At 41.9% G+C, this 24116-nt stretch overlaps 1 protein-coding gene across 1 annotated transcript; it reads left to right on the top strand.

The window, feature by feature from the left end:
- Positions 1-203: 203 nt before the first annotated feature.
- CRLF3 (cytokine receptor like factor 3) lies at positions 204-24116 on the top strand. The gene is made up of 8 exons (XM_005282828.5): positions 204-421; positions 6151-6358; positions 9511-9598; positions 10112-10289; positions 11448-11670; positions 12673-12805; positions 19513-19625; positions 21164-24116. Exons 1-8 carry the CDS (start codon positions 224-226, stop codon positions 21415-21417), a joined length of 1395 nt encoding a protein of 464 aa, XP_005282885.3. The 5' UTR covers positions 204-223; the 3' UTR covers positions 21418-24116.

Below are 24116 nucleotides of genomic sequence, written 5' to 3'. Positions count from 1 at the left end.
TCAGTGATGGTCCTGAATGAACATAGGTAGCCTTGAATTCTGAATTGGCTTTTTGCAATCAGGACCTGGGTTTGGTGACTGTGCTTTCCTGCTGCTCCACCAATGCTACCCTGTGTGCCATAGGTACATGTTGGGGTATCAATAAAGTTTTCCTTGATTTAAAAAACAACAACAACACAACCCCAAACTTATGCCCCGCCCTCCTGCCTGGCTCATTGCCCGGATGTGGTTCGCTTCCGGGTGTGAGGCCAGCCCGGGCGGCTGTTGCCAGCAGCGGGTCCCCACAGCCCGGGCAGGGAGTGGGATGGATCCGGAGGGTGAGGCGCTGCTGCTGGAGGCTCGGGAGAGCGTGGAGGCGGCGCGGAGCTACCGGCGGGAGCTGCAGCAGAGGCTGCGGGGGCTGCAGCAGGCGCGCAAGCAGGTGGGGCGTTGGGGGTTGGGGTGAGAGCTGAGGGTGCGGGGGCAGGGAATGAGGTCAAGGGGAGCCGGGCACAGAGCTGTGCTGGTGAGTGCAGGGTCCTGGTGCTGGTGGGGGTGGGGCTGTGATGGGGGAGAGGAAATAGGGGGTGATTGGGAGGGGGGCAGGGTAGGGACACACCTAGTCCATGGGCTGGGAACACACCACCTCCCTTTCCCTGGGACAGATTCAGATTATGTGGCGTCCACGCTTCAATTTAAAACACGTCTCTGGCACTTGGAGGGGGGAAAATCTTCTGAACGTGACCTGAGCGAAACTGATGCAGGTAGTTGCCTGCCTCAGACTGAGCAGCTCTGAGATGAGAACTGCCCCTGTTTTGCCAGCTCCAAGAATTAAAAATTAATGAGTCCGCCCCCCCCCACCTCCCAGATCATGAGATTGTCTTAAAAATAAGGAGAGGTTAAAATTTTGGAATTTTTATCAACCTTCTGGTTTGGGGGCTGTTAGAGTTCCCATTTTAAAGTTTTTCTTCTGCAACCTTGAAAGATAGAAATCTGCTTTTAAGGAAAAAAAAATCAAAGCGAAGATTCTCATATAATCACCTGACTCCATACCCATGCATTCAGACTCAGGTATCCATTATCTGATTTAACTCTTCAGTGTTAACATACCCTGAATGTCTTTAATTTTTGTAGACCTGAGAACACCCTCGGTGTTAGTTCATCTTGTGGAGTGATCTTTCATTTATTTTAAATCTTACAGAATTTTTCTCTTGTGATCAAGTGTCAGAGGGGTAGCTGTGTTAGTCTGTATCCACAAAAACAATGCAGAGTCCGGTGGCACTTTAAAGACTAACAGATTTATTTGGGCATAAGCTTTTGTGGGTAAAAAACCCACTTCTTGAGATGCATGGAGTGAAAATTACAGATGCAGGCATAAATATGATGTGCTGGAGAGGTTTTAGCTTGGGGCTGTATGTGATGGCCAGTGGTTTTCTGCTATTTTCCTTGTTGGTCCTTTCCTGTAGTAGGTGACTTCTGGGTACCCGTCTCGCTCAAGTTTTACTTAAATCTACAATACCCACCTGGGGAAGTGAAGAAACAGATTGACAGAGCGAGACAGGTACCCAGAAGTCACCTACTACAGGACAGACCCAACAAGGAAAATAGCAGAACACCACTGGCCATCACATACAGCCCCCAGCTAAAACCTCTCCAGCACATCATCAACGATCTACAACCTATCCTGGAAAATGATCCCTCACTCTCACAGACCTTGGGAGGCAGGCCAGTCCTCGTTTACGGACAGCCCCGAACCTGAAGCAAATACTCACCAGCAACTATACACCACGCCACAGAAACACTAACCCAGGAACCAATCCCTGTAACAAACCCGGTTGCCTACTCCGTCCCCATATCTACTCTAGCAACATCATCAGAGGATCCAATCACATCAGCCACACCATCAGGGACTCATTCACCTGCACATCTACTAAGGTGATATATGCCATCATGTGCCAGCAATGCCCCTCTGCCATGTACATTGGCCAAACCGGACAGTCCCTACGTAAAAGAATAAATGGACACAAATCAGACATCAGGAATGGTAACATACAAAAGCCAGTAGGAGAACACTTCAATTTCCCTGGACATTCTATAACAGATTTAAAAATAGCCATACTTGAACAAAAAAACTTCAAAAACAGGCTTCCAAGAGAAACTGCTGAGCTACAATTAATTTGCAAATTTAACACCACTAATTTGGGCTTGAATAGGGGACTGGGAGTGGCTGGTTCACTACAAAAGCAATTTTCCCTCTCTTGGTATTGAGACCTCCTCATCAATTATTGGGCGTGGACCAAATCCACCCTGATTGAATTGGCCCTGTCAACACTGGTTCTCCACTTGTAAGGTAACTCCCTTCTCTTCATGTGTCAGTATAATAATGCCTGCATCTGTAATTTTCACTCCATGCATCTGAAGAAGTGGGTTTTTTTACCCATGAAATCTTATGCCCAAATAAATCTGTTAGTCTTTAAGGTGCCACCGGACTCCTCATTGTTTCTGTTGTGATCAGATAATTTCCTTGAAACTGATCCCATCACCATAGAAATCTGTTGTAAACCTATGTGGGTTAGTGCCCTGATGTTATGACTAAGTGGAAGATTAATGTTCATTAATCACAGTGGTTTTCAAAGTTGTTGTTATTGCAAACTGCTCAAGGTAACGAGCCTCATAGATGCCTCTAGTCCAGAGGTTCCCAAACTGTGGAGCGCCCCCCTACCCACGGGAGAGGTGGAGGACTGTTCAGGGGGGTGCAGCTGGGGCCTGGGCCAACCCCCATGCGGGGCAGGGAGGGAATGCCACCAAGCTCTGCTTCTGACCCTGGCTGCCGGCCCTGCACCCGGGGCTCCGCTCCCGGCCTGGGGCCCCAACTGCTGGCCCGGGGCCCCAGCTTCTGGCCACACACCTGCCCCCAGTTGTGGCCTTGTCCCCCTTACCCCCTGTTCGCATCCTGTCCCCACTCCTGGCCCTGGCTCGGCGGGGCAGACTTGTGAAGGAGGTGTGACCCTGAAAAGTTCGGGGACTGCTGCTCTCATCCAAACTTTGCTATCCCCGCTGCAGTGGTAGTGCTGCTTATTAACATAAAATATAATGGGACAAATGACAGTAAACTTGCATTAGCATGGTGAGTATAACTGCTCTGTTACTTTGGTGGGTGTGACTGCTTAGTTACCTTCACCTTCGTTTGTGCTGTTTGTTTCCTGTCCCTGGATACAGAACTTTGCATTCATTAGTACTGAATCTTTCCTTGTTCCTGCAACTTCAGTTGATCTCTTTGCTGTATAGTTCTGTGCTTGTATGCATTTGTTTCTGTTCCCCTGGATTCACTTTCCAACTGTGGGCTCGGTCATCTGCTGAGTTGGCCACAATGGAGTTTACGCTAACGAGATATCTGCCAAAGGAGGATATGAATCAACTATGCGGGATGCACATAAAAGCCTTTGGAAACCTCAAGACTCCTAGACTGGGCTACAGCTCGCAGGACCACCTAGCATTGCAGCATCAACCTCCATTTTAGGACCATTTTACTACAGTATTCAAATCCATTCTCGAGCCTCTGTGTGTGTTTTTACTTTCCAGTATTTTCGTCCTCTCTTCTGTTTGCACATCCCTAGCTCTAGCATTGAGATTCTGATATTGATTGAGTTTGTATACGCATCTAAAACGGTAATGGGTTTAGGGGAACAACCATTCTCTTTTGTCGTCCTCCACCCCAGCCTCGAATATACACTGCCAAACACTTCCTTTTTTTCTGAAATAGTAAAATAACAAGTGAGGGGAAGCCAAGCTGTGTGGCAGCCGCAGAGGCTCATGAAGATTGCTTGAAGAGGAAATTTACTTTACCTAACCCAAGAGCTTCCTGTGTTGGTTTTCAGTACTTCTAAAGATCTAGAAATTACATCTAGGGCTTGGCTTCTATTGCAGCATTTCCTTATGTGTGTAAATCATGAAAGCACTTCATAGTGGTGTGTTTAATTCTGACTTTTAGCTTGTGATTAATTTTTCACGAATTCAAATGTTTCCTTCCTAAAAAAATCATATGCAGTGGGTTCTTAATCGACTTCGGAGTAAACTTTTTGTAACAACTTTTTTGTAATAAAGATTCTTACAATATCCATAGAATCAAAGTGGATATGGTGGCATATTCACTATTCACCCTGACTTCTAACAAAAGAACAAGGGAAACAATAAATGGAACTCAAAGGTGATCCATTTCCAGCTGATTTAAAAATAAAACAAAAGTCCCCTTCACACAAATGTGCAGTTGGCCCATGGAACTCCTTGCACCAAGGTTGAGGCAAAAAATGTAGTAAGATTCAAACAAATGATCGGTCACTTATATGGATAACAAGACTATTCAGAGTTGTAATAGTAAATAAAAAAAAAAAGAAAGTTTTGGAAGGGATTCAAACCCTCACGCTTCTGGGGTTAAGCCTCTAAATATAGGAGGAAAGAAGAGATTTTTCACTGGGGACAGCATATTTCATAACTACTGAATACAGGGTCTCTTACTCTTCTGGAGCACCGGCCATGACAGGATACTTGTCTGATCTGATTTAAGACTATGTGATAGTCTTCTTGTAACTTAGAAATTGCCTGTTAAAGATAAATTAGTGACTCAAACACACAGATGGACAGACCGAGTAAACGTTGAAACCATTCTCTTTCCACTCTGTGGAGCTGAATTTTCTCCAAATACTGGCTGGTCGTATTTGTGATAGGCCTAATCCAAAGCTCAATGAAGTCAGTGAAGTTCTACTAACTGCAGTGGGCTTTGGATAAGGCCTCTGCATGCTGAAATATTCAAGTACAATGTGGTGAGCCAACAATGAAGATCTTTGACACGTTAAAATACACACAGTTCTATCTCTGTTCTAATGCCGTGTGCTGCAGTGCCATTCTCATTACTAATGTGAGTCCAGTGTGTGGGAAGGACCGGCTGCACAAGGAGTGGATATTTCATTGTCTTAGTGCTCTGGATGGATGGGAAATACCACACTGCTGCTTAATGTGTTAACGCCATGACAGGTCCTGTGCAGTTGCCTAAGACTCTCTCTCTCTCTAGCTTTCAATACAGAGCCTTAATATCATTGGTTGTAACTCTGTTCTAAAACTTTTTGTGTAGCTGAACTGCTCTCCCTTTTTAATGCACCTGCTCAAGACTTGCAGCTCTAAGGAGCAGCCTGTAGGTTACAGTAGTGTCTATGGATGGTCTTATTGCGGATGAACTCAAATTCTGCTGAGAGGAGAAATTTCCCTGACTTGACAACAAATAAGCTGCTAATATATTTACTTTCCTCAGGAGACTTAAATAGTTTATAGATACTGGAAAGGAAATCTGCTGAGTAAAGTAGAAGAAGGGTTGCCCACTGGTTAGGGCACTAGCCAAGGACTTGTGAGATGTGAGTTCAAGTCCCTGCTCTGCTACAAACTTCCTCTGTTATGTCAGGCAAGTCACTTACCCTTTTTGTGCCTCAGTTCCTCATCTGTACAATGGGGATAATGGTACTGCCCTACCTCACAAGGGTGTTGTGAGAATAAATACCTCAAGATAGAGGTGCTCAAATACTACAGTAACGAGGGCCACACTTTTATCGTCTAATAGTCCCAGAATAAATTGATTTACTTAATGTGTTCTGGCTTGATTTGAATTGGTTACATTTTTAATATGTCTCATTTGCATTGGGCTATTTTGGCCATGGCATACGTAGCCTACCTCCTAGTTGGCCAAAGGCATCCTGTTGTCCACATGATTTGAGACCCTGTTACGGTAGGCTCATCACTCTTAAGCGTGTCTTTAGTTTGTTTATGGGGGAGATAATTGTCCTGAAGGATGCTCTCCTCTCTTCCAGTTTCATGTGGCTTTCCTCCTTATTTATAATCCTTCTCTAAAAGATTACAAGTTTTGCTTGGCTTTCATCACTTGTCTTTCTGCTTGGGTAGCCTCACTACCTTTTCTCTCCCCTGCTTTGTACCCTTAATCAAATGAGTATCCTACAATGAGAGTATCCTAGCAGGTTTGTTAATTGTCTGAGAGCCTTTGTAAAAGCTGACCTAGCACAGAGCTTTCCACCAGCAACTGCAGGCAATGTGATTCACAATGATAAAGGGATATTTCTTTTCAGCTGCTCACCCTGAATCCTTCTCTTTTCTGTTGTCTTGAGGCAGATCAGAGAGAGTGCAGCTCTGACAAGGGATGTACTTGAGCAGCATTTTAATGATTTAAAAGGGACCCTGAGGAAGCTGCTGGATGAGCGACTAGTGTTATTGCTGCAGGAAGTGGATGCCATTGAACAAGAGAGCATCAAGCCATTGGATGAATGCCAGAAACTAATAGAACATGGAGTCAGTACAGCTGATGACCTGCTCCAGGAAGGTAGGGGGCTGTTTAAAATATACATTCCTATAAGTCTTCTCTTAAAGATTAGGGTAGATCAGTGGCGAGCAAACTATGGCCTGCAGGCTACATCCGGCCCATCAGACCTTTTAATCCAGCCCTTAGCTCTCGCTGGGGAGCGGGGTCAGGGATTTGCCCCGCTCCGCGTGACTCCCAGGAAGCAGTCGACATGACCTCCCTCCAGCTCCTACATAGTACGCGGAGGTGTGGCCAGGTGGCTCTCCGCGATACCCTGCCCGTAGGTGCTGCTCCCGCAGCTCCCATTGGCCACAGTTCACGGCCAATGGGAGCTGCAGAGGTGGCGCCTGTGGACGGTGCAGTGTGCAGAGCCGCCTGGCCACACCTCTGCTTAGGAGTTATGGGGGGACATGCTTCCAAGAGCTGCTTGCGGTAAGCGCCACCCAGAGCATGCACCCCTGAACCCCTCCCTGTGCCCCAATCCCTTGCCACAGCCCTGATCCTATCCTCCAAACCCCTCAATCCCAGCCCGGAGCCCCCTCTTGTACCCCAAACTCCTCATCCCCAGCCCCACCCCAGAGCCCACACCCCCAGCCAGAGCCCTCCCCCATCCCTGATCACTCTCCTGCCCTCCAAACCCATTGGTCCCAGCCCAGAGCCTCCCGCACCCCTACTCCCAATTTCGTGAGCATTCATGGCTCACCATACAATTTTCATACCCCAGTGTGGCCCTCAGGCCAAAAAATTTGCCCACCCCTGGTGTAGATCGTAGTGCATATTACGTACAGCATGTTTTGGCTGAAATGGGCCTATCCTAAACCAACACTAGTAAAGATTTAAAGATCTCTGGAGAATTGGGGGTGGGGTGGGGGGAAATATATCAATGCTTGCTTATGAGGATCCATATTTTAGCATTTTGGTATATAACCCTAGGATTATAGTATAAATATAAGTATAAATATAAATGGGCTGAAGTATGGAATGATACAGGGGGAGAGTACCTACTTTCAGAGGTATATATTCCCATAAAGTTAACTTCCAGGCCACCAAAGTAGAAGCAATGGATTGTGTTTGGCCTCTTAAAATAAAATGTGTATCAGATGTCCTCATAAATAACAAAACATCTGTGTTGTTTTTGGTACTGTTAATCTGGCAGTTTATTTTAAACCTAAGTGGAACTTCAGTGGTGCATAGGTCTTATGTTAGTCCAGGGGTTGGCAACCTTTGGCATGCGGCCCGCCAGTGTAAGCACCCTGGAAGGCCGGGCTGGTTTGTTTACCTGCCGCGTCCGAAGGTTCGGCCGATCGCAGCTCCCACTGGCCGTGGGAAACGGCGGCCAGCACATCCCTCTGCCTGCGCCGCTTCCCGCCACCCCCATTGGCCTGGAGCAGCGAACTGTGGCCAGTGGGAACCGCGATCGGCCGAACCTGTGGACATGGCAGGTAAACAAACCGGCCCGGCCTGCCAGGGTGCTTACCCTGGCGAGCCGTGTGCCAAAGGTTGCCGATCCCTGTGCTAGTCCTTTGCGCAGGGGGTAAATTTCACCCTATGTGGTCTAATTGCTTTTGCTCTAGGAGAAAATAATTTTGGATTTGAGTTTATTTTATATTGGAAAATGAGTTTCTGCCAAAATAGAGTGAATGTTTGTTCCAGCATTTGGAACTGGAGGGAAGTTATTTTGAGTCTGTGGAGTAAAAACATAGCGTACAAAAGTTCAAGGATTATACTGTACTGCCGGTCACTGACCTTTCCCTCCCTCGCATCCCATTTATATCTGCAAGGAAAGTCCTGCTTTTCTCCAGGAGATTTGCAGTTGGGACAGAAAACAATAGAAGTGTTGAAGTGTACCATTAAGGGCGAACTATTCCATATCGTTACCAAATAGCTAGTCACAAAGGAATGTCGCTATTGACTGTGTCCCTGCACTGGAGAACCTATTCTGTGGCCTGTTTCAGCCATGACTGGGCAGGTTGTTTCCTTGCATTGTTCTCGTCTGTCTCAGCTTTAACTTTCTTCCACGATGCTCTCTGGTTTGTGAACTGCAACGCGTCGTACAGTCTGCTACTTGTACTTGGATGTGAGTTTTGTGCTTAAGGAAGTTGCTGGTTTGTCTGTCTGAATGAAGTCCTGTATCCACCAAAACAATTTGTCACTTTCCAAATAGTTTCGCCTACTCCTGTGAAGCTGGTATTAACACCATCTCCATTTGACCACAGGAGGTGACATAACTTGTATGAGTCTGACTGATAAGCTCCCAGATCCGTGGCTACTAGTCTACTTCTAATCCACTGGGCCACAGCTGCCTATGTGGACAGTGGCAGTAAAAGTTTTGCTATACAGTCGCTCTATTCTAGAGGGGCCACCTCTGAGCAAGAAGAGGTTCAGTCTTCATGCACATTCAATCTTTTGCTGCCAAATATAGTGTGCGTTTTTCTTTTTTCTAAATGTTGGCAACTGTCCACTTGGAACTGGACTGAGCTCACATAGCTCCCACAGATCACTGTACACTCATCAGATGATAAGCTTGAGAAGAGTCCAAGCTGGATTTAAGCAGAAGTCACTGTAGATCTTCCTGTAACTTCAGGGGTTTCCACGTAAATGTAGGGGATCAGAGCTGATGTGTTTGAAAAGCTTTCTATTTATCTATCCCTACCTTGAACTGCACAGACTATCATAGAATGTTACATTTGCAAAAAATAAAGGGCCTGATTCTGCACACTGTTGAAACTGTTATAATTTCTTTGCCAGTTTTAGCTTTTTCAGGTTCTAATCAGTAAAGATGCTCTGCATTTTCTGTGGTGATGTTTCCCTCTTAAAGTTGTTTGGCTGTCAAGTGATGGAGCCAGAGGATAAGAAGCCATGATTTCTTGCATCTGGTCCCAGCTCAGTTACTGTCTGGGACCTCGGTCAAATCACCTAACTCTCTCATAGAAGTTCCTACAAAGCTCTTTAAGATTGTCATCAAAGGATGCTATATAGGCATATATTATTAACAGCAAGAACATACAAGTGTTGAAATTCTATTAAAGTGTCTTGCAGGAGCATTGGAAACACTGAAAAAAAATGGTTAACTGTTTGTTCACTTCAGCACTAGTTGTTATTTGATATGAAGAATGTTTTTCTTGGACATTTTTCATACTAGGAACATTTTTTTTTTTACTCTTTCATTCCAGGAGAGAGTGTCATCCATGAGGTCATCGGAGAGCAGAATGAAAAACTGTGCAACTTTACAAAAAAGGCTTTGCACATTCAGCTGGATAGGTGAGAGACATCAGTATGGTGGGGGGATTTGAGAATGCAGCAAGGATCACGATTAACATGCCTCTACATAGGATTTTTTGTTTGTTTGTTCCCTTTTAAGGCAATGGACATTAGGGACTTTTATTTCAAAGGTTTATTTCAGGCTTTGCTGTCCCACTTACATATAGATTCTGGAAGGGGTTGGCCTTGATAATTCAAGTAGTGTTCAGTCCTCAGATGGTCTCTCTTGAAATATGGATTGTCTGTTTGCAATAGTTTTCATCAATCCCAATGAAAGAGAAGAGATTACTGAGACACAGATGACATCATTAGGCCTAAAATATTAGGTACTTCCTCAGTCTTTTAAGTCTGAAATCTGGAATTCCTTTAATGTTCTAATTTTTAAAACCAGTCCCTTGAAGTATAGAGTTAAAAAAATAATCAACACCACATGTGTTGTCTTTTAAGTGTATGGCTGAAATAGAATTGTATACAAGCTGCTCCCTTACATGTCAGCAATTTTTCTTTCCTTAGCTTGCCAGAAGTGCCCGCCTTGGTTGATGTGCCTTGTTTATCTGCCCAGCTGGATGACTGTCTTCTTACTATAGTGAAAAATCAAATCTTCAACCATGGGACTGTAGCATCTCGGCCGCCTGTACAGGTCGAAGAACTTACTGAGAAGCCTGGCGGTATCCTAGTCCGGTGGTGTAAGGTGAGTAAAATCTCTTGAATGAATGTAACTCAGATTCTCTTTTAGACCCTGTTTCAGAAAAAAGAAGGTATTCTTTCTCAAACTGAATGTCACTTTCACGCTGCATTTCTTCCTCCATCAAGGGAATCATCTCCTTTTGACTTGGGATTTAAAATACACTGGAAGAAATTGTATGTTATGGTTCGATCCAGGTGCACATAATGGTAGATTTTGAGGCACAAGTGTGTGTGGAGGAAGACTTTCACATGAGAATCCAGCCCTTAGACCGCTCAGTCTGGCACTGGGCTACCTGTGTGCTGCTTGATAGTACCTACTGTCTCCCAGTATCTGCCAATTAGTGCAACAGGTCTGTATACAGTCTGTTGTGTAGAAAAGCCAGCAGAGCTTGCTGAAAAAACTGCCCACTCCTCCTCTCTTCTTGGGCCAAACTGTTGGAAATGGAAGAGGCAGGAGATTACCTCCCCTCCCCCCAAAAACAAAAACCAGCCTATAACGCTTCCCCCTAAATAGATGAGTGCTACAGAAATATTAATTCTGTGACACTATCATCTAAATAGCAATTGCCGAAATAGGTCTTAGTGTCATGTATTTGTCAGAAGCACAGATTGACCTAGAAATAAACGTCTTGTAGAATCCATACTTAGTGGTGATGTGTATTACAGTAGGTAATTGCAGGTAGGGCCCCATTGTGCGAGGTGCTGTACAAACAATGGAAAACTCCCATTGATTTCAGTGGGGCCAGGATTTCACTCATAGGGATAAACATTAAACTTCTGCACCCTTAAATATTTAGTACTCTGGTAGGTACAGTGGGTGAGTAAAGAACCTCAGATTTTGTATCAGACGCTTGGCTAATTGCTTTCTTCAGTATTCAGAAGGCATTCCTTTTTTATTCACTAAATCAAAGGTATGGTTGCTAGGACCATACATATTTAAGTTGCTACTGGATGGCTCTATCTTCCTTGCCATTCCTTCCTAGAAGTATGAAAGAATGTTGTGTTTCGGATGTTGTTTTAACAAAGGCCAACCATTGGTCACCTTACCTTGTGAAGGACAAATGTTGCTAACTTGCACTGCTACTGGGATACATTGTAGTTCAAAGAAATCCAGGGAAGAAATGGTCATGATCCCTTGTTAATGGAATAAATGTCTGTTTAGGTGGATGATGACTTTATACCACAAGACTACAGGCTTCAGTATCGCAAGAGTACTGCCAATCACTTTGAAGATGTGTATGTTGGCTCAGAGATGGAATTCATAGTACTACATATCGACCCCAATGTTGATTACCAGTTCAGAGTCTGTGCCCGGGGTGACGGACGGCAGGAATGGAGTCCATGGAGTATTCCTCAAACTGGCCGTTCTACATTAGTTCCTCATGGTATAAACTTTTGTTGTTAGTCTTCTGAAGCTTATAGTGTGTGTGAAAAACCCATAATGTGCTGTAGATTTTGTGGAGCTGTTTGCTGTCTGCAGACAATGGAATTTGCTGCCTTGCAATATATGGAATTAAATGTGTATCTAGATAATACAAGGTAATTAGATACATACCCTTCTACAGTTGGAGTCTTTGCTTAATTTTAACTGCAGCTAGTTCTGTAGCACACATGGTAGCTATCAACCTGATGCTTGGGCTGGAGCAGCGCCTGCACTTGGAAAATGCCAGTGTGGGATTCTGTTCTATGTTTCATGAAGAATTTTAAATTCACATCTGTCATTGTCTGTTGTGTCAGAGCCTGTTTGCAGGGGGTTTCTACCTACTTCCCTTTTGTATTGGTTGTAATGAGAAATGGAGCGTTAACTCTTGTTCTGGCTTTCCTCAAGGATTTCTGGTTTCTGTAATAGCCTGGGGTTTTGCTTTCTTTGAGGGTGGAAAGTTAGGCTTCCATTGAGAAATGAGTTCCTATCTCATCGTGATGTTATTTAGACAGGTAGCTGAGGGGTTAGCAAGATTCACTGAATGACAAAACTGAAGAGCTTTCCTATTTTTTCCTCATTATTATAGAAAATCTACATCTAATAACTTTGTAAATGTCTATAAGGCTAGTTCTTAAACTGGCTGAAAATGAGAGAAACACCAGGTTATCTTTAGTCCCAATTAATTTTATAAGGAAACTGTGTAATATACATTTTTGTCACTTCTTTGTAAGTAATCATAGCCAAGAGTCAAATGTAGGTTAATCTTCTTGGCAACAATCACGATATTGCAAAAAATGCCTCATTTCTCTCTCTCCTTTTGCACATCAATGAGAGGTTAGACCCAGAGCTATGGTAACCTGACTCTAACTTGCAGATGAAGTAAAAAGACTGGATGCAGCCAACTGAAGCTCCTTCCCCACATGATAGCCAGTGAAGTAATTCATGTTTTTGTTTTTGTTTGAAGAATGGACAGCAGGTTTGGAGGGTTACAGCCTGAGCAGTCGAAAAAACATAGCACTTCGAAATGATTCTCAGTCATGTGGTGTGCTCTACTCCAAAGCTCCTACTTACTTCTGTGGGCAGACATTAACGTTCAGGCAAGTACATGCTGTATTGCCATTGCATGAGGCACTTACGCAAACAGAATTTCCTGTTTTGTCTCATTTTGCTACCGCTGTGTTGTACAGAGAACTCAAGCCTCACTATGCCTTTAAGTTGTAAACTCCTAAATCACTGACTGAGTGGTGTGTACGTAATACACAGTCTCATTTGTGTGTGAAGCCTGAACCTTCCTCTCTTTGCTTCCACCTCCTAGTTCTTCAGGACAAAGTCCAAGACCCTCTTGTAGGATCCATCCTAACATAGAACAGGAGCTGAAGTGCTCTATTCCTTCCTCAATGAGGTCCCCAAATTAGCCTAGACTGAGTGGAGCTGTGGGGTGTTTAGAGCTTTTTTGGTGCTTCTCAGCAACTGCTATGACCTGATCTAAAGCCCATTGGTATTCTTCCATTGACTCCAGTGGGCTTTGGATTAGGTCCCCTAAACAGTAACCTCTTTCCTTCCCAACCCTCCTAATTCTTCTAGGACTGTTGGAGCGTTGTTTTCATGTGACAGTGTAAGAATGGCTGATTGGCAGTGGAGTAAGTTCTCAAAAAGATACCACCTCCAGCATAATTATAGCTCTGGTCAGATGACTGTTGGTTGCCATCTGTAGAAACTCCTGAGGGGAAAAGATAGCATGGGGAATTTACTTTCAGGGTTAAGAATTTTAATTTGGCACAACAGTGAGATTAGAAACCTTGGCAGCTTTTCTGCATTGAGCCCTTCCCTTGAGATGAAGCTGTTTGGCTGGGGAAGAGGAGAGTCCCTGTGGAGATGTTTCGTCTGCCAGGTGGTGTCAGTTGTGATTGTAGATCTAAGAGACTTAGCCATAGTTTTTCCCCACCTTTCTCTTATTACAGAGGCACACAGACTGACAGTTTTTGTGTAATAGGCTTGACAATCCTGCTGCAAACTCCACTGGTAGTTGAGGGAGTGTGATTATGGTGTTTATCCATGTAGCTTTTAGATGATGTTACATTAACCCTAACCCTGAAACTTAGATTCTGTTGGCTTTGGATGGTCATAGGTCGAGGGCATATTCAACTGTCCTCTGTCTGCCATGGATGCAAAGAGCTCCACAGCTTCCATCTCAAATAAAACAATAGGCTTAATATTGCCTGGTACAGAAGCATCTGTGCTATTAAATGCAGAGCTTTGAGGCGTTCCCTGGTTCTGTTTCACACCAGTGTGTCTCTTACCTTTTCATATTGGTAACAGAGCTGAAAATCCTTTTGATGTGCAGTTTTTTTGTAGTGTGGATTTTGCTCGTTCTCTCTGAGGAAAGATCATGTTTCTGTATCACAGAGCTCTAGCCCACATGTGTCTTCAAAAGATGTGATGGAACATGTGTTTTTTTTAAAGAGAATCTCAAAAGTTAGAAAATAGGTTGTGTTACTTTCCCCAATCCCCGCAAGAGCTTCCCATTTCAAAGCATATATTAGATTCTGCTAGTTCACTAGATGCAATACTTAGCATTTGGCTTTATCCCTCTGTTTCAGCAGTACATTCACAAAGGGATAACCAGCCTCCTGGATAGAAACGGCCAAGACTCATGTTACAGATAATCTTCTTGTCATATATGCAGGAAGCATAATAGCCTCTCTAGTGAGTAGCAAAGCTGTAATAAAACCAGCATTTCATATGTCCCCTTCTCATAACTAGATCTCTTTAATCGGAGTGTCACCAACCAAGACATTTAGATGAGGCTATAATTGGGGGTATGATGTAATTGGCCTGGGCCAACATTATTCCCAGTTCTCTGCTGCCCCCATGGAGCTGTGCTTGGAATGGATGGTGAGAGATTCTCCAGGGTGACCACCCCCTGCTCTTCAGACTGCAGTTGTTTGTAATGCTTATCCTTGCAGTAGGAAGACAAGATTAGTCCAGCTGCGCTAGCAATTCAAGACGATACAGCCGGGTAAATGAGGCAGTCTGAGAGGGGCGAAACAGTGTGCCCCGGTGACTCTGGCAGGCTTAGCCTAATCTACATATAGCTAATTCATAAATTAGTGCATATGATGGATGGTGACTTGTGCATCTCTCTGTTTTTGAGATTAATGGAAACTGTGGGGTGTTCAATTTCACTAACCATAAAAACCTATGGTTGATCTTGTATAGCTGTCTACTCCCTGCAGTTACAAGGAGAGGACATCTTGTGGGCTGCATGCTGCCTTCCAACAAAGTGATGATGTAGGATTTAAAACATGGTCTGTTAAATAGTATTTCTACTGCATGTTCTAGATACAGTCAACAACTCCAGGTCACAAGTTCTCCAAAACTGCAGAGAAAAATAGTCATCCTAAACGTGGATTCTAGATCAAATGGTTTTCATTAGTAAAATGAATAGCAGTTTATCCCTGAACACCACTGAGACATTCATAGCTAAGTCTTTCTAAAAGTTCCCTTATATACGACGACTCCTGTCTAGGGCTGTGCTTCCTGGGATGGTTTGCTGCTGGAATTGACAAAAATATTAAGCTAAGAAATGGTGTCCTGCACCAAACCCATAGGCCTGTTAACAATTTAAGCTAACCCCTTACTGGGGTGCCCAGCCTGCCACCATGCCCAGGGTCTTTATACTGCGTGTGTTGGCATATTATGTTTGTAAGGACTTCCACACTGTTGCCCTTGAGTCCAGTGGTTCTGTCCTGCTGAGTGTGTAATCGCTCGGTTTTCCCTCTACGATTAGTCTAGCTTGTTTCTTTGATCTGCTCAGTCATATACGCCAATGTGCATGGAGTGATCGATCAAAGCCATGGATCACTTACTTGAAAATGGGTTTTAAATGTACAGATAAGCTAGTGCACTTGGTCGGCTTTGTGTTATGCAAACATACATATTTCCAGACCAAAAAAATCAGAGATGCTGCATTAACTGGAGAGGCATAGAACTGATGTTCTCTAATGTACAAAGACATTAACGATATCTGAACGTTTCTAAGTTAATATTTATAAAACTGCAGTAATGACTAGACCTAATGAACACAGCCTTATCTAAGGTTCTTTTGTACAAACAGTTCATTGTGGATCAATTCAAAATGCAAAACTTCTAGACACTTAGATTTTTGTTTGTTTTCTTAGCTGAAAGCTATGTTCTAAAGCAACCTCAGTGATGATTTCCAGAGAACTGAAAAATCTGATAGAATGAGAGTACAACATGGTTCCAATTTGGATTTCTCCTGTACATCTTTAAGGAACTAACTAATAATTTGCCAGACCACTCTCAAATCATAAAATATAATTAAAAGGGGCTTTATTAATTTCCAGTTCTTGAAGCTGCTGTTGCATGTTTGTGAAGTTTGACAAATCATAGAAATGTAGGACCTCAACAGGTTATCAAGATGAGCTTCTTACGCTGAGGCAAGATCAAGTATATCTAGACCATCCCTGGCAGATGTTTGTCCAACCTGTTCTTAAAGACCACCAATGATGGGGATTCCATGACCTCTCTTCAAAGCCTATTCCAGTGCTTAGTTACCCTTACAGTTAAAAAGGTTTTCCTAATATTTAACCTAAATCTCCCTTACTGCAGACTAATCCCATTACTTCTTGTCCTATCTTCAGTGGACATGGACAGCACAGCACAGCCTGTAACATGTTTGAAGACTTATCAGTTCTTCCCTGCCCTCCGTCAGTCTCTTTTTTTTTTTTCCCCCCCCAAGACTGAACATGCCGAGTGTTTTTTCCCTTTCCTCATAGATCAGGTTTTCTAAACCTTTTATCACTGTTATTGCTCTTCTCTTTACTCCCTCTAGTATGTTCACATCTTAAAGTGTGATGCCCAGAACTGGACACAGTACTCCAGCTGAGGCCTCACTAGTGCCAAGTAGAGCAGGACATTTACTACATTACACTCCTTTAACCCAGAATATTAGCCCCCCTCCCCCCCCTTTTTTTGGTTGCAACTGCATCACATTGACTCTTATTCAATTTGTGATCCACGGTAGCCCCTAGATCCTTTGCAGCAGTACAGCTGCATAGCTCAGTGGCTTTCAACCTGTGGCCCGTGAACCCCTGGGGGTCCACAAACTATGCCTAAGATTTCCAAAGGGGTCCACACCTCCATACAACATTTTTTTAGTGGTCTGCAAATGGAAAAAAGATTGAAAACCCCTGGTATAGCCAGATATTCTCCATTTTGTAGTTGTGCATTTGATTTTTCTTAAGTGTAGTACTTTGGTCTGGTGTTTCATCTTGTTGAATTCAGATCGATTCTCCAATTGGTCTAGGTTCCTTTGAATTCTAATCCTTCTAATTCTAATTGCATCCCCTCCCAGATTAGTGTCCTCTGCAGATTTTATACGCATATTCTCCATTCCATTATCATTCATGAAAATATTGAATAGTACTCGATCCCTGTCCACACCATACATCCTTCACGTTTGACAGTGAACCACTGATAACTACTTTGTGCACCAACCTCATAGTAATTTCATCTATACTACATTTTTCTGGTTTGCTTATGAGAATGTCAAGTGGGACTGTGATAAAAGCCTTACTAAAATCAAGATATATCACATCTGCTTCTTCTCCACCATCCTCTAGGAAATTAACCCGTCAAAGAAGGGAATTAGGTTGGTTTTGCATGATTTGTTCTTGACAAATCCATGCTAGCTATTTCTTATAACCGTATTATCCTGCTGGTGCTTACAAATAGATTGTTTAATAATTTGGTGCCGTATCTTTCCAGGCTGACTGGTCTATAATTCTCTGGGTTTTCTTTGTTTCCCTTTTTAAAGATAGCTACTATGTTTTCCCTTCTTCAGTCCTCTGAGACCTCACCCCCTGCCATGAGTTCTCAAAGACGATTGCTAACAGTTCCAAGATTGCTTCAGCTAGTTCCTTAAGTACCCTAGGATGAATTTCATCAGGCCCTGACAACTTTAATACATCTAATGTCTCTAAATATTCTTTAACCTGTTCTTTCCCTATTTTGGCTTGTATTCCTTCCCCCTTGATAATATTAATTGTGTTAAGTATCTGGTCATCATTAAATGTTTTAACGAAGACTGAAGGAAAAAAAGCATTGAACACCTCTGCTGCCTTGATGCCATAAATTATTAGTTGTATCAGCTCCAGTGAAAACCAATCCCCCCCCAAAACAGGGCAGGTTATGTTTTCAAGAGTGCTCAAGGGATTTAGGAGTGACTTTGCCACTTAGTAGTGTGTTGCTTTGAAAGTCAACATAATGTAGTATTTGAAATCACTTGGGCTTTTTTGAAAACTTTACCCAGCATCTTTAAGGAACAACAGAGAGTAACAGAGGTAAATGTATGATTCATGGGACAGAAGAAAACAGATCCATTTATAGAAGTATCTTTAAACATAAAGCTTATATGGCCTCCCTTTCCTTTATAGGCCTGATTATTGGCCTTTGGCTGGGATGTGGGCATTCGTTTTCAATGGTTTGTCCGTACACACACGTCTGCTTGGTTGATCATTGGAAAAGTCTATCAGTTCTTTATCAAAATTATAAATTCATCTTGGCAGAAGCCAGGCTTGCAAATTACTTGTTTTAAGATTCTGTCCCCACCTTCCCCATCAAAGGCATGGTCTCTCTAGCCAAAGAAAGTTAGCAGGATAAGTTAGGGTCCCATAATTGTTAAGGGAACCTGGTACTTTTTATAATAAATGCTAGAGAAACAGCCTGCAACTGTCAGTACATTCTCACCCTGAGGGATTAATTAACACAGGGCTTCATATTAATAGGGCTATATGGCTGGTCAGTCCCTTAGTGACAGTCACTTTAACTTCTAATAAAGATTAGAACACAAAAGGGTAACTATGCATATGGCAGAAGTACACCAAGCTCAGAAATTCTGTAGTGGCAGCAGGCTGCCGCTGAGCACTTAGTTGCCCAGATCATGGGTTTATTTTCAATACCTTAACAATTGACATTTGCAAATATCAGGTACGATTCTATTCACATGAATAAATTTCCATTCTGGCCTCTCTGCAATGACTTACCCTTTTACAGTTGACTAGCACCACTGATTCTATTTTTCCTTTCAAATAGATGAATGGCAACTCCTTAAGAGTGTACAGTGTTAATCTGATAGAGATTGCACCTTGTTCTTCTGCATGATTCATCCTCCTTTTGTCATGGATATCATCTATATTAAACCCACTTTCAACCCCTCTATTAGTAACTTAAATCAGGGTTATGTTCCGAGTCCCTTTTAAGGAGCTTTTGCTGCACAGAGGGCCTTCTGTACCTGCCAGAAGTGGAGCACTTTGCCTTAAAAATGTGATGTTGACCGTTTGGTAGACAATTTTGTGATTCTGCCTGGATTGGTACAAATACTAATAGATGGGACAGCCAGCCTAAGGCCATGTGCCACAACTGTTGAAAGGGGCAGGCCACAGGCTATATCACATGGGGAACATTTAACAGAACAAACCAAAAAAAAGAAAATTTTAAGATTGTGAGAAAAGATACTCAGCTGGCATAGAGGTTACAGCTGTATCTGCTACAAGGTGAAGAGAAGTATATGGTGAAGCTGGTCTTAAGGACCTACATGACCAATTACTCAGCAGAAGTGGTCTCAAAGTTTGCGTGAAATTGAGGTGGACACCTTGGGGCCATTGTAAAGAGGCCGTTTATGATAAGGTAGTGCTGATTTGGTATGAACCTTGCTGCAATTTTTAACTGTTTTTTTGTTAATTTAAAACTTCAGAATTTAATAAAACTTTCTTCTTCATAGAATTGAAACAGTTGGTCAGCCAGACAAACGAGACAGTATAGGAGTCTGTGTGGAACAGCAGAACGGCTATGATTCTTTGCAGCGAGATAAAGCAGTATGCATTAGTACCAATGGTGAGCTCATTAATATTGCACTATTGAATATAATCTACTTGTTTATGAAGATCTTGGCTATGTCTTATGTCTATTGTGTGCTTTCCACCATATTTGTCTCTAACGGCTGGATCTTTTGCTGAAGTGTTGTTACAGCTTCCAGCAACCCGAGCAGTCGAATTCTGTTATTTGAAGTGAACCACATGGAAGTGTACTGCATCTTTAACATTCACAAGTTCGCTTAATACTGTGTATGCTACAGTCATTTGCATGTGTTGTTCGAAGACTTCAAAAAAAAATTAACTCAATTCCTGAGACTAGTCCCCATTTAGGAAAACCTGCTTGGAGCTGGGCTTTCCTCTTACTGACTGCTCCTATTGAAGCCTGCCCTGTGTCTCGTGTATTAGATAAATTCATGGAGGATAGATCCATCAGTGGCTATTGGCTAAGAATGCAACCCCATGTTCTGGGTGTCCCTAAACCGCTGACTACCGGAAGCTGGGACTGGCTGACCATTGATCTGGATGGATCACTCAATAAATAGCCTTGTTCTTTTCATTCCCTCTGATGCATCTGGCACTGGCCACTCTCAAGACAAGATACTGGTCTGGATGTATAGACTTGGTCTGAAATAGTATAGTCATTCTTACTTTCTTAAAAAAGAAAAAAAGTACAACTCATTTTTACTTAAGGTTACATTGATAAAAGAGAACAGTACAGCTGGTAAGCTTCCATTTTATTAATCAATTACCCAAAACTTTGCCAAACACCACTCAAACATCTAAAAAGAGAGTCCCTGCCCTCAGGCACTTACAATGAAAGAATTTGTGGTATGGACAACTTTCCTACCTTGATAGTGCAGTCAGTCCATGATAAGCAAATGCACTGGAGATAGGAAGAGGGATAACATGTTATTTTAAAATCATTTATTTGATCTATGCTTTATTGGCGATCCTTTGTTTCTTGACCCAACAATTAGTTTGCCATAGCCTTAATTTTTTTTAATAGTAGATCAACATAGTATATTGCCCTATCTTTGATAATTAATCCTTGTCTATGTTTGCTTGTCAATCTCTCTGTATTTAACTTAAATAGAATATTTAAGAGTTATTGCGAACCCTAGTTTCTATTTTATTGCTGAAAAGTCAATGGTTAATAATTTGGGATAGGAGGGCAAGTGAAAACATTTTTAAGTTGATTGTTTCCTGATGTGTATAAGGAATGTAATAGTGGAGCTCTAATACACTTGTGTTTCAGCTGGTATATTTGCTTATTAGGCCCAGTGCAAAGTCACAGGAACTGGTTAAAATGTTTTGTCAATACCACCTATTCTGTTTTTGGGAAGAGCTAAGACTGGCACAGAATTAATATAGCTGTTACAAAGTTCCATTATGATTTTACATGTCAGTTTTCTTTGGGTTTGAGTAGTGAGCAAATCACATGATGATATGCATTCTTGGGGGAGTGGGGTGCTGGGGCTTCATCAGTGGTGCAGCCAACTTCTGCCCCTAACCATTATACACTGTAAAAAAAATGTTTAAATATCTTGACTGTTTCAGGGGCAGTATTTGTAAATGGCAAGGAGATGACAAACCAATTGCCTGCTGTTACTTGTGGATCAACTGTGACATTTGACATGGAAGTTGTGCATTTAGGTCCCAACAACAACGAGGGAGGAAACACCAAACTCAGAGTAACCATCAGTTCTAACAACAGGGAAGTAGTTTTTGATTGGGTACTTGATCACTCATGTGGTTCTTTATATTTTGGATGTTCATTCTCCTACCCAGGCTGGAAGGTGTTAGTGTTCTAGCCTCTCTAGTTGTTTGCTCTAAATTTTAAAAGTTGAATTCATTTTTCCAGCTTTTAATATCTAACTTGGGTTTAACAAAACTTGTTTTACATCACTTGAAGGTCACTATGTTGTACTTAAATCCATTTCAAAATAATGGAAAACATGATATTACTCTATAAAAAGCTAAACAGGCAATTAATTTCATACAGGCTTGGAATAAAAACTGGAAAAACCTCAGGGTACATGTATTGAATTGAATGAACTTTGCTTACTGCTGCTGTTCTGTGAAACAAGCCTGTAACACTTTTGGCTTAGGGTTAATGGTCCAAAGTTTTATCTATCCCACCTACAATAAGAGCAAACTATCTTAGTAAATTTCAGATAGACTTAGTTACAGAATGCTGCAACTCGAACTTTAAAAAGGCAGAACGTGTGGTTCTACATAATACATTTTCTTCTGGGTGTGGTACGGTTTGTCATCATTCCCCAAAAATAAGAATGTCTGAGCCTTAAGTTAAAATATGTAGTCAGGCTGTTAAGTGTCTCATTTCTTTACCAATGTGCCTTACCTTCAAATACTGAACAGTAGTTTTTGTGTCTTATGGAATAAGTTTAATAAACCATATGGACCATGCTTAAGCCTCAACACTTTAGTACCATGAACTATGGAACTTAAGTCAGACCATAAAGCAAAGAATGGTAACTTATTTTCTTGCTCTATTATAATAAAGTGTAGTAGTATAGGAATTTACTATGAATTTGAACAGGGTAGTTATAAATGACTGGGTAACAGTATTAAACTAGTCCTGTCTCTTGTCCAGAGACTATTAGTGTTACTTTGTTTACAAGAGCATATTAACAAAAAAGTGTTTAGAGCCCTAAAATACAATAAGTATATAAAAAACTTTTGCTTACCTCAAAGGCAAATATTGTGTATATAAAGCAACTGTGGCAGTTTTTTTTAAAATACAGGTGGTGATATTTTGTAAAGCTTTTTTTTAATAGATTATACAATCATAAGATCTTGCCCTATTCCTTTCATTTAAATATACCCATGGCTGTGGTAGCTACATATGCCCCATATACTAGTCACAAATAAAGTTACCCCATTTGGACTATGTGAATTTTTCCTGTCTTTACCCTAAAGGATATAGGAGAAGCAAGTTGATTTTAAGACAGGCAACAATTAGGGGCATGGAAAGACTCAGAGGGGAGGGATTATTCACATTAGACAACATGTTGAAAGTGGGGAGAAGCCAAAGTAGGAACTTTTATTCCCCTTCTTGTTACACAAGAAATATATTAAATGTAAGTGAAAAGTAGAAATTTCAAACAGATACCAAAAATCTCCTTAGTCACCACAGAACTAGATTAAGATTTACTGTGAAAAGATGGTGAGCATTAGGAATTAGCTACAGGTAATAATACCGAGATTTTTGGATCTTCAAACTTCATCATATAGACTGTTCATTGGGGATTAGGAGGAAACTTTGTCTGGGAACAGGTTAAGTGCAGGATTTCTTCCTTTGAAGCAGCTGATAGAGGAGGACATTTAGTGTACTGGATTAGATGGACCACTGATCTGATAAAAAAAAATTTGCAACATAATATACTTCATCTATACCTAGGAAAGTGCTTTTGAAGACTATTCATGTAGTATTCCTATTTACAGCAGAACAGAGGGTACAACTTGACAATAGTCAAGTTAGCACTAAAGCTGGTAGCAGAACATAGGTCTGTTTCATATGCCCATGCCTTATCCACTGGATATTTCTGATCCCTTTCCCTGTGAGTCCAGATGTTAGGTACTGGGTGTGTATGATTAACCGCCATAAAACTCTACTTCAAGCAAAGAGAGCCAGATTGCGGTCTTTAAGAAAAAAAAGGGGGTATTCACTCTACTTCAAGCAAAGAGAGCCAGATTGCGGTCTTTAAGAAAAAAAAAGGGGGTATTCACTCTAAGAGGCAAATGTATGCCTCCCTCTTCTTGTGAAAGGGCTGGTAAGAATAGGTAACTATCAAAATATAAAATGGAGATACATTATATAGGGCTTTGTTCACACAGTTCAGTATACTCCTACCCGAGATAGTTCTGTCAGCTTGTTCACAGTACATACTACAAACCAGCTTAAAAAAATGTAATTTGTAGTAAGGGCTGGTACATTTGTACAAGATTTGAGAAATGTCCAGCATGGTAAACTAGCCCCTGCACTACTGCAAACCCTCACTCTCTCTAGCTTTTAGGGAGGGTATAATTGAGGTCAAATCAGTCTTACCTGAAATCATGAAGTTTAAGTAGATAAGTCACTTACATTAAAACCCATCTTTTGCCATTATCCAAAATGTCAGCTTCCAGCTGTTTGTAAAGACAGATTTGTTGTAGATGATCACAAAGGCTAGACGCATGAACTACTAGATAGGTACTCTTCAAACACCAAAGTACTCACCTGTACTGTTAATCCTTTTAAAGAACATTACTGTAGCAGTAGCTTCTCCAGAACAATTAAAGGTTTCAGCAGATTGAAGGCTTGACACTTGCAACTGCTTCAAAACATGTTCCACATCTAAATACTAGTCATGCAAAAAGCTTGTTGTAAATACAAAACTGCTTATGAAACTTTGAAAGTATGTTCTCTGAAGCCATAATACTCACTTACCTCAATGACAGATGTTTGTCTTGTGAAATTATTTTTTAAAAATAAAAGTTGATCCCTGAA

Source organism: Chrysemys picta, chromosome 12 (assembly GCF_011386835.1).
Source record: "Chrysemys picta bellii isolate R12L10 chromosome 12, ASM1138683v2, whole genome shotgun sequence".
In the NCBI taxonomy this organism is placed as follows: domain Eukaryota; kingdom Metazoa; phylum Chordata; order Testudines; family Emydidae; genus Chrysemys; species Chrysemys picta.
Note: the sequence above shows the minus strand (reverse complement) of the source record. Positions and strands in the feature narration are given on the sequence as shown.

Coding starts and splice junctions, on each gene's coding strand:
- CRLF3 (XM_005282828.5), top strand. CDS start 224: ATGTGGTTCGCTTCCGGGTGTGAGGCCAGCCCGGGCGGCTGTTGCCAG. Junction 10,290..11,447: donor TCCTAGTCCGGTGGTGTAAG/GTGAGTAAAATC, acceptor ATGTCTGTTTAG/GTGGATGATGACTTTATACC. Junction 12,806..19,512: donor GGGCAGACATTAACGTTCAG/GCAAGTACATGC, acceptor TCTTCTTCATAG/AATTGAAACAGTTGGTCAGC.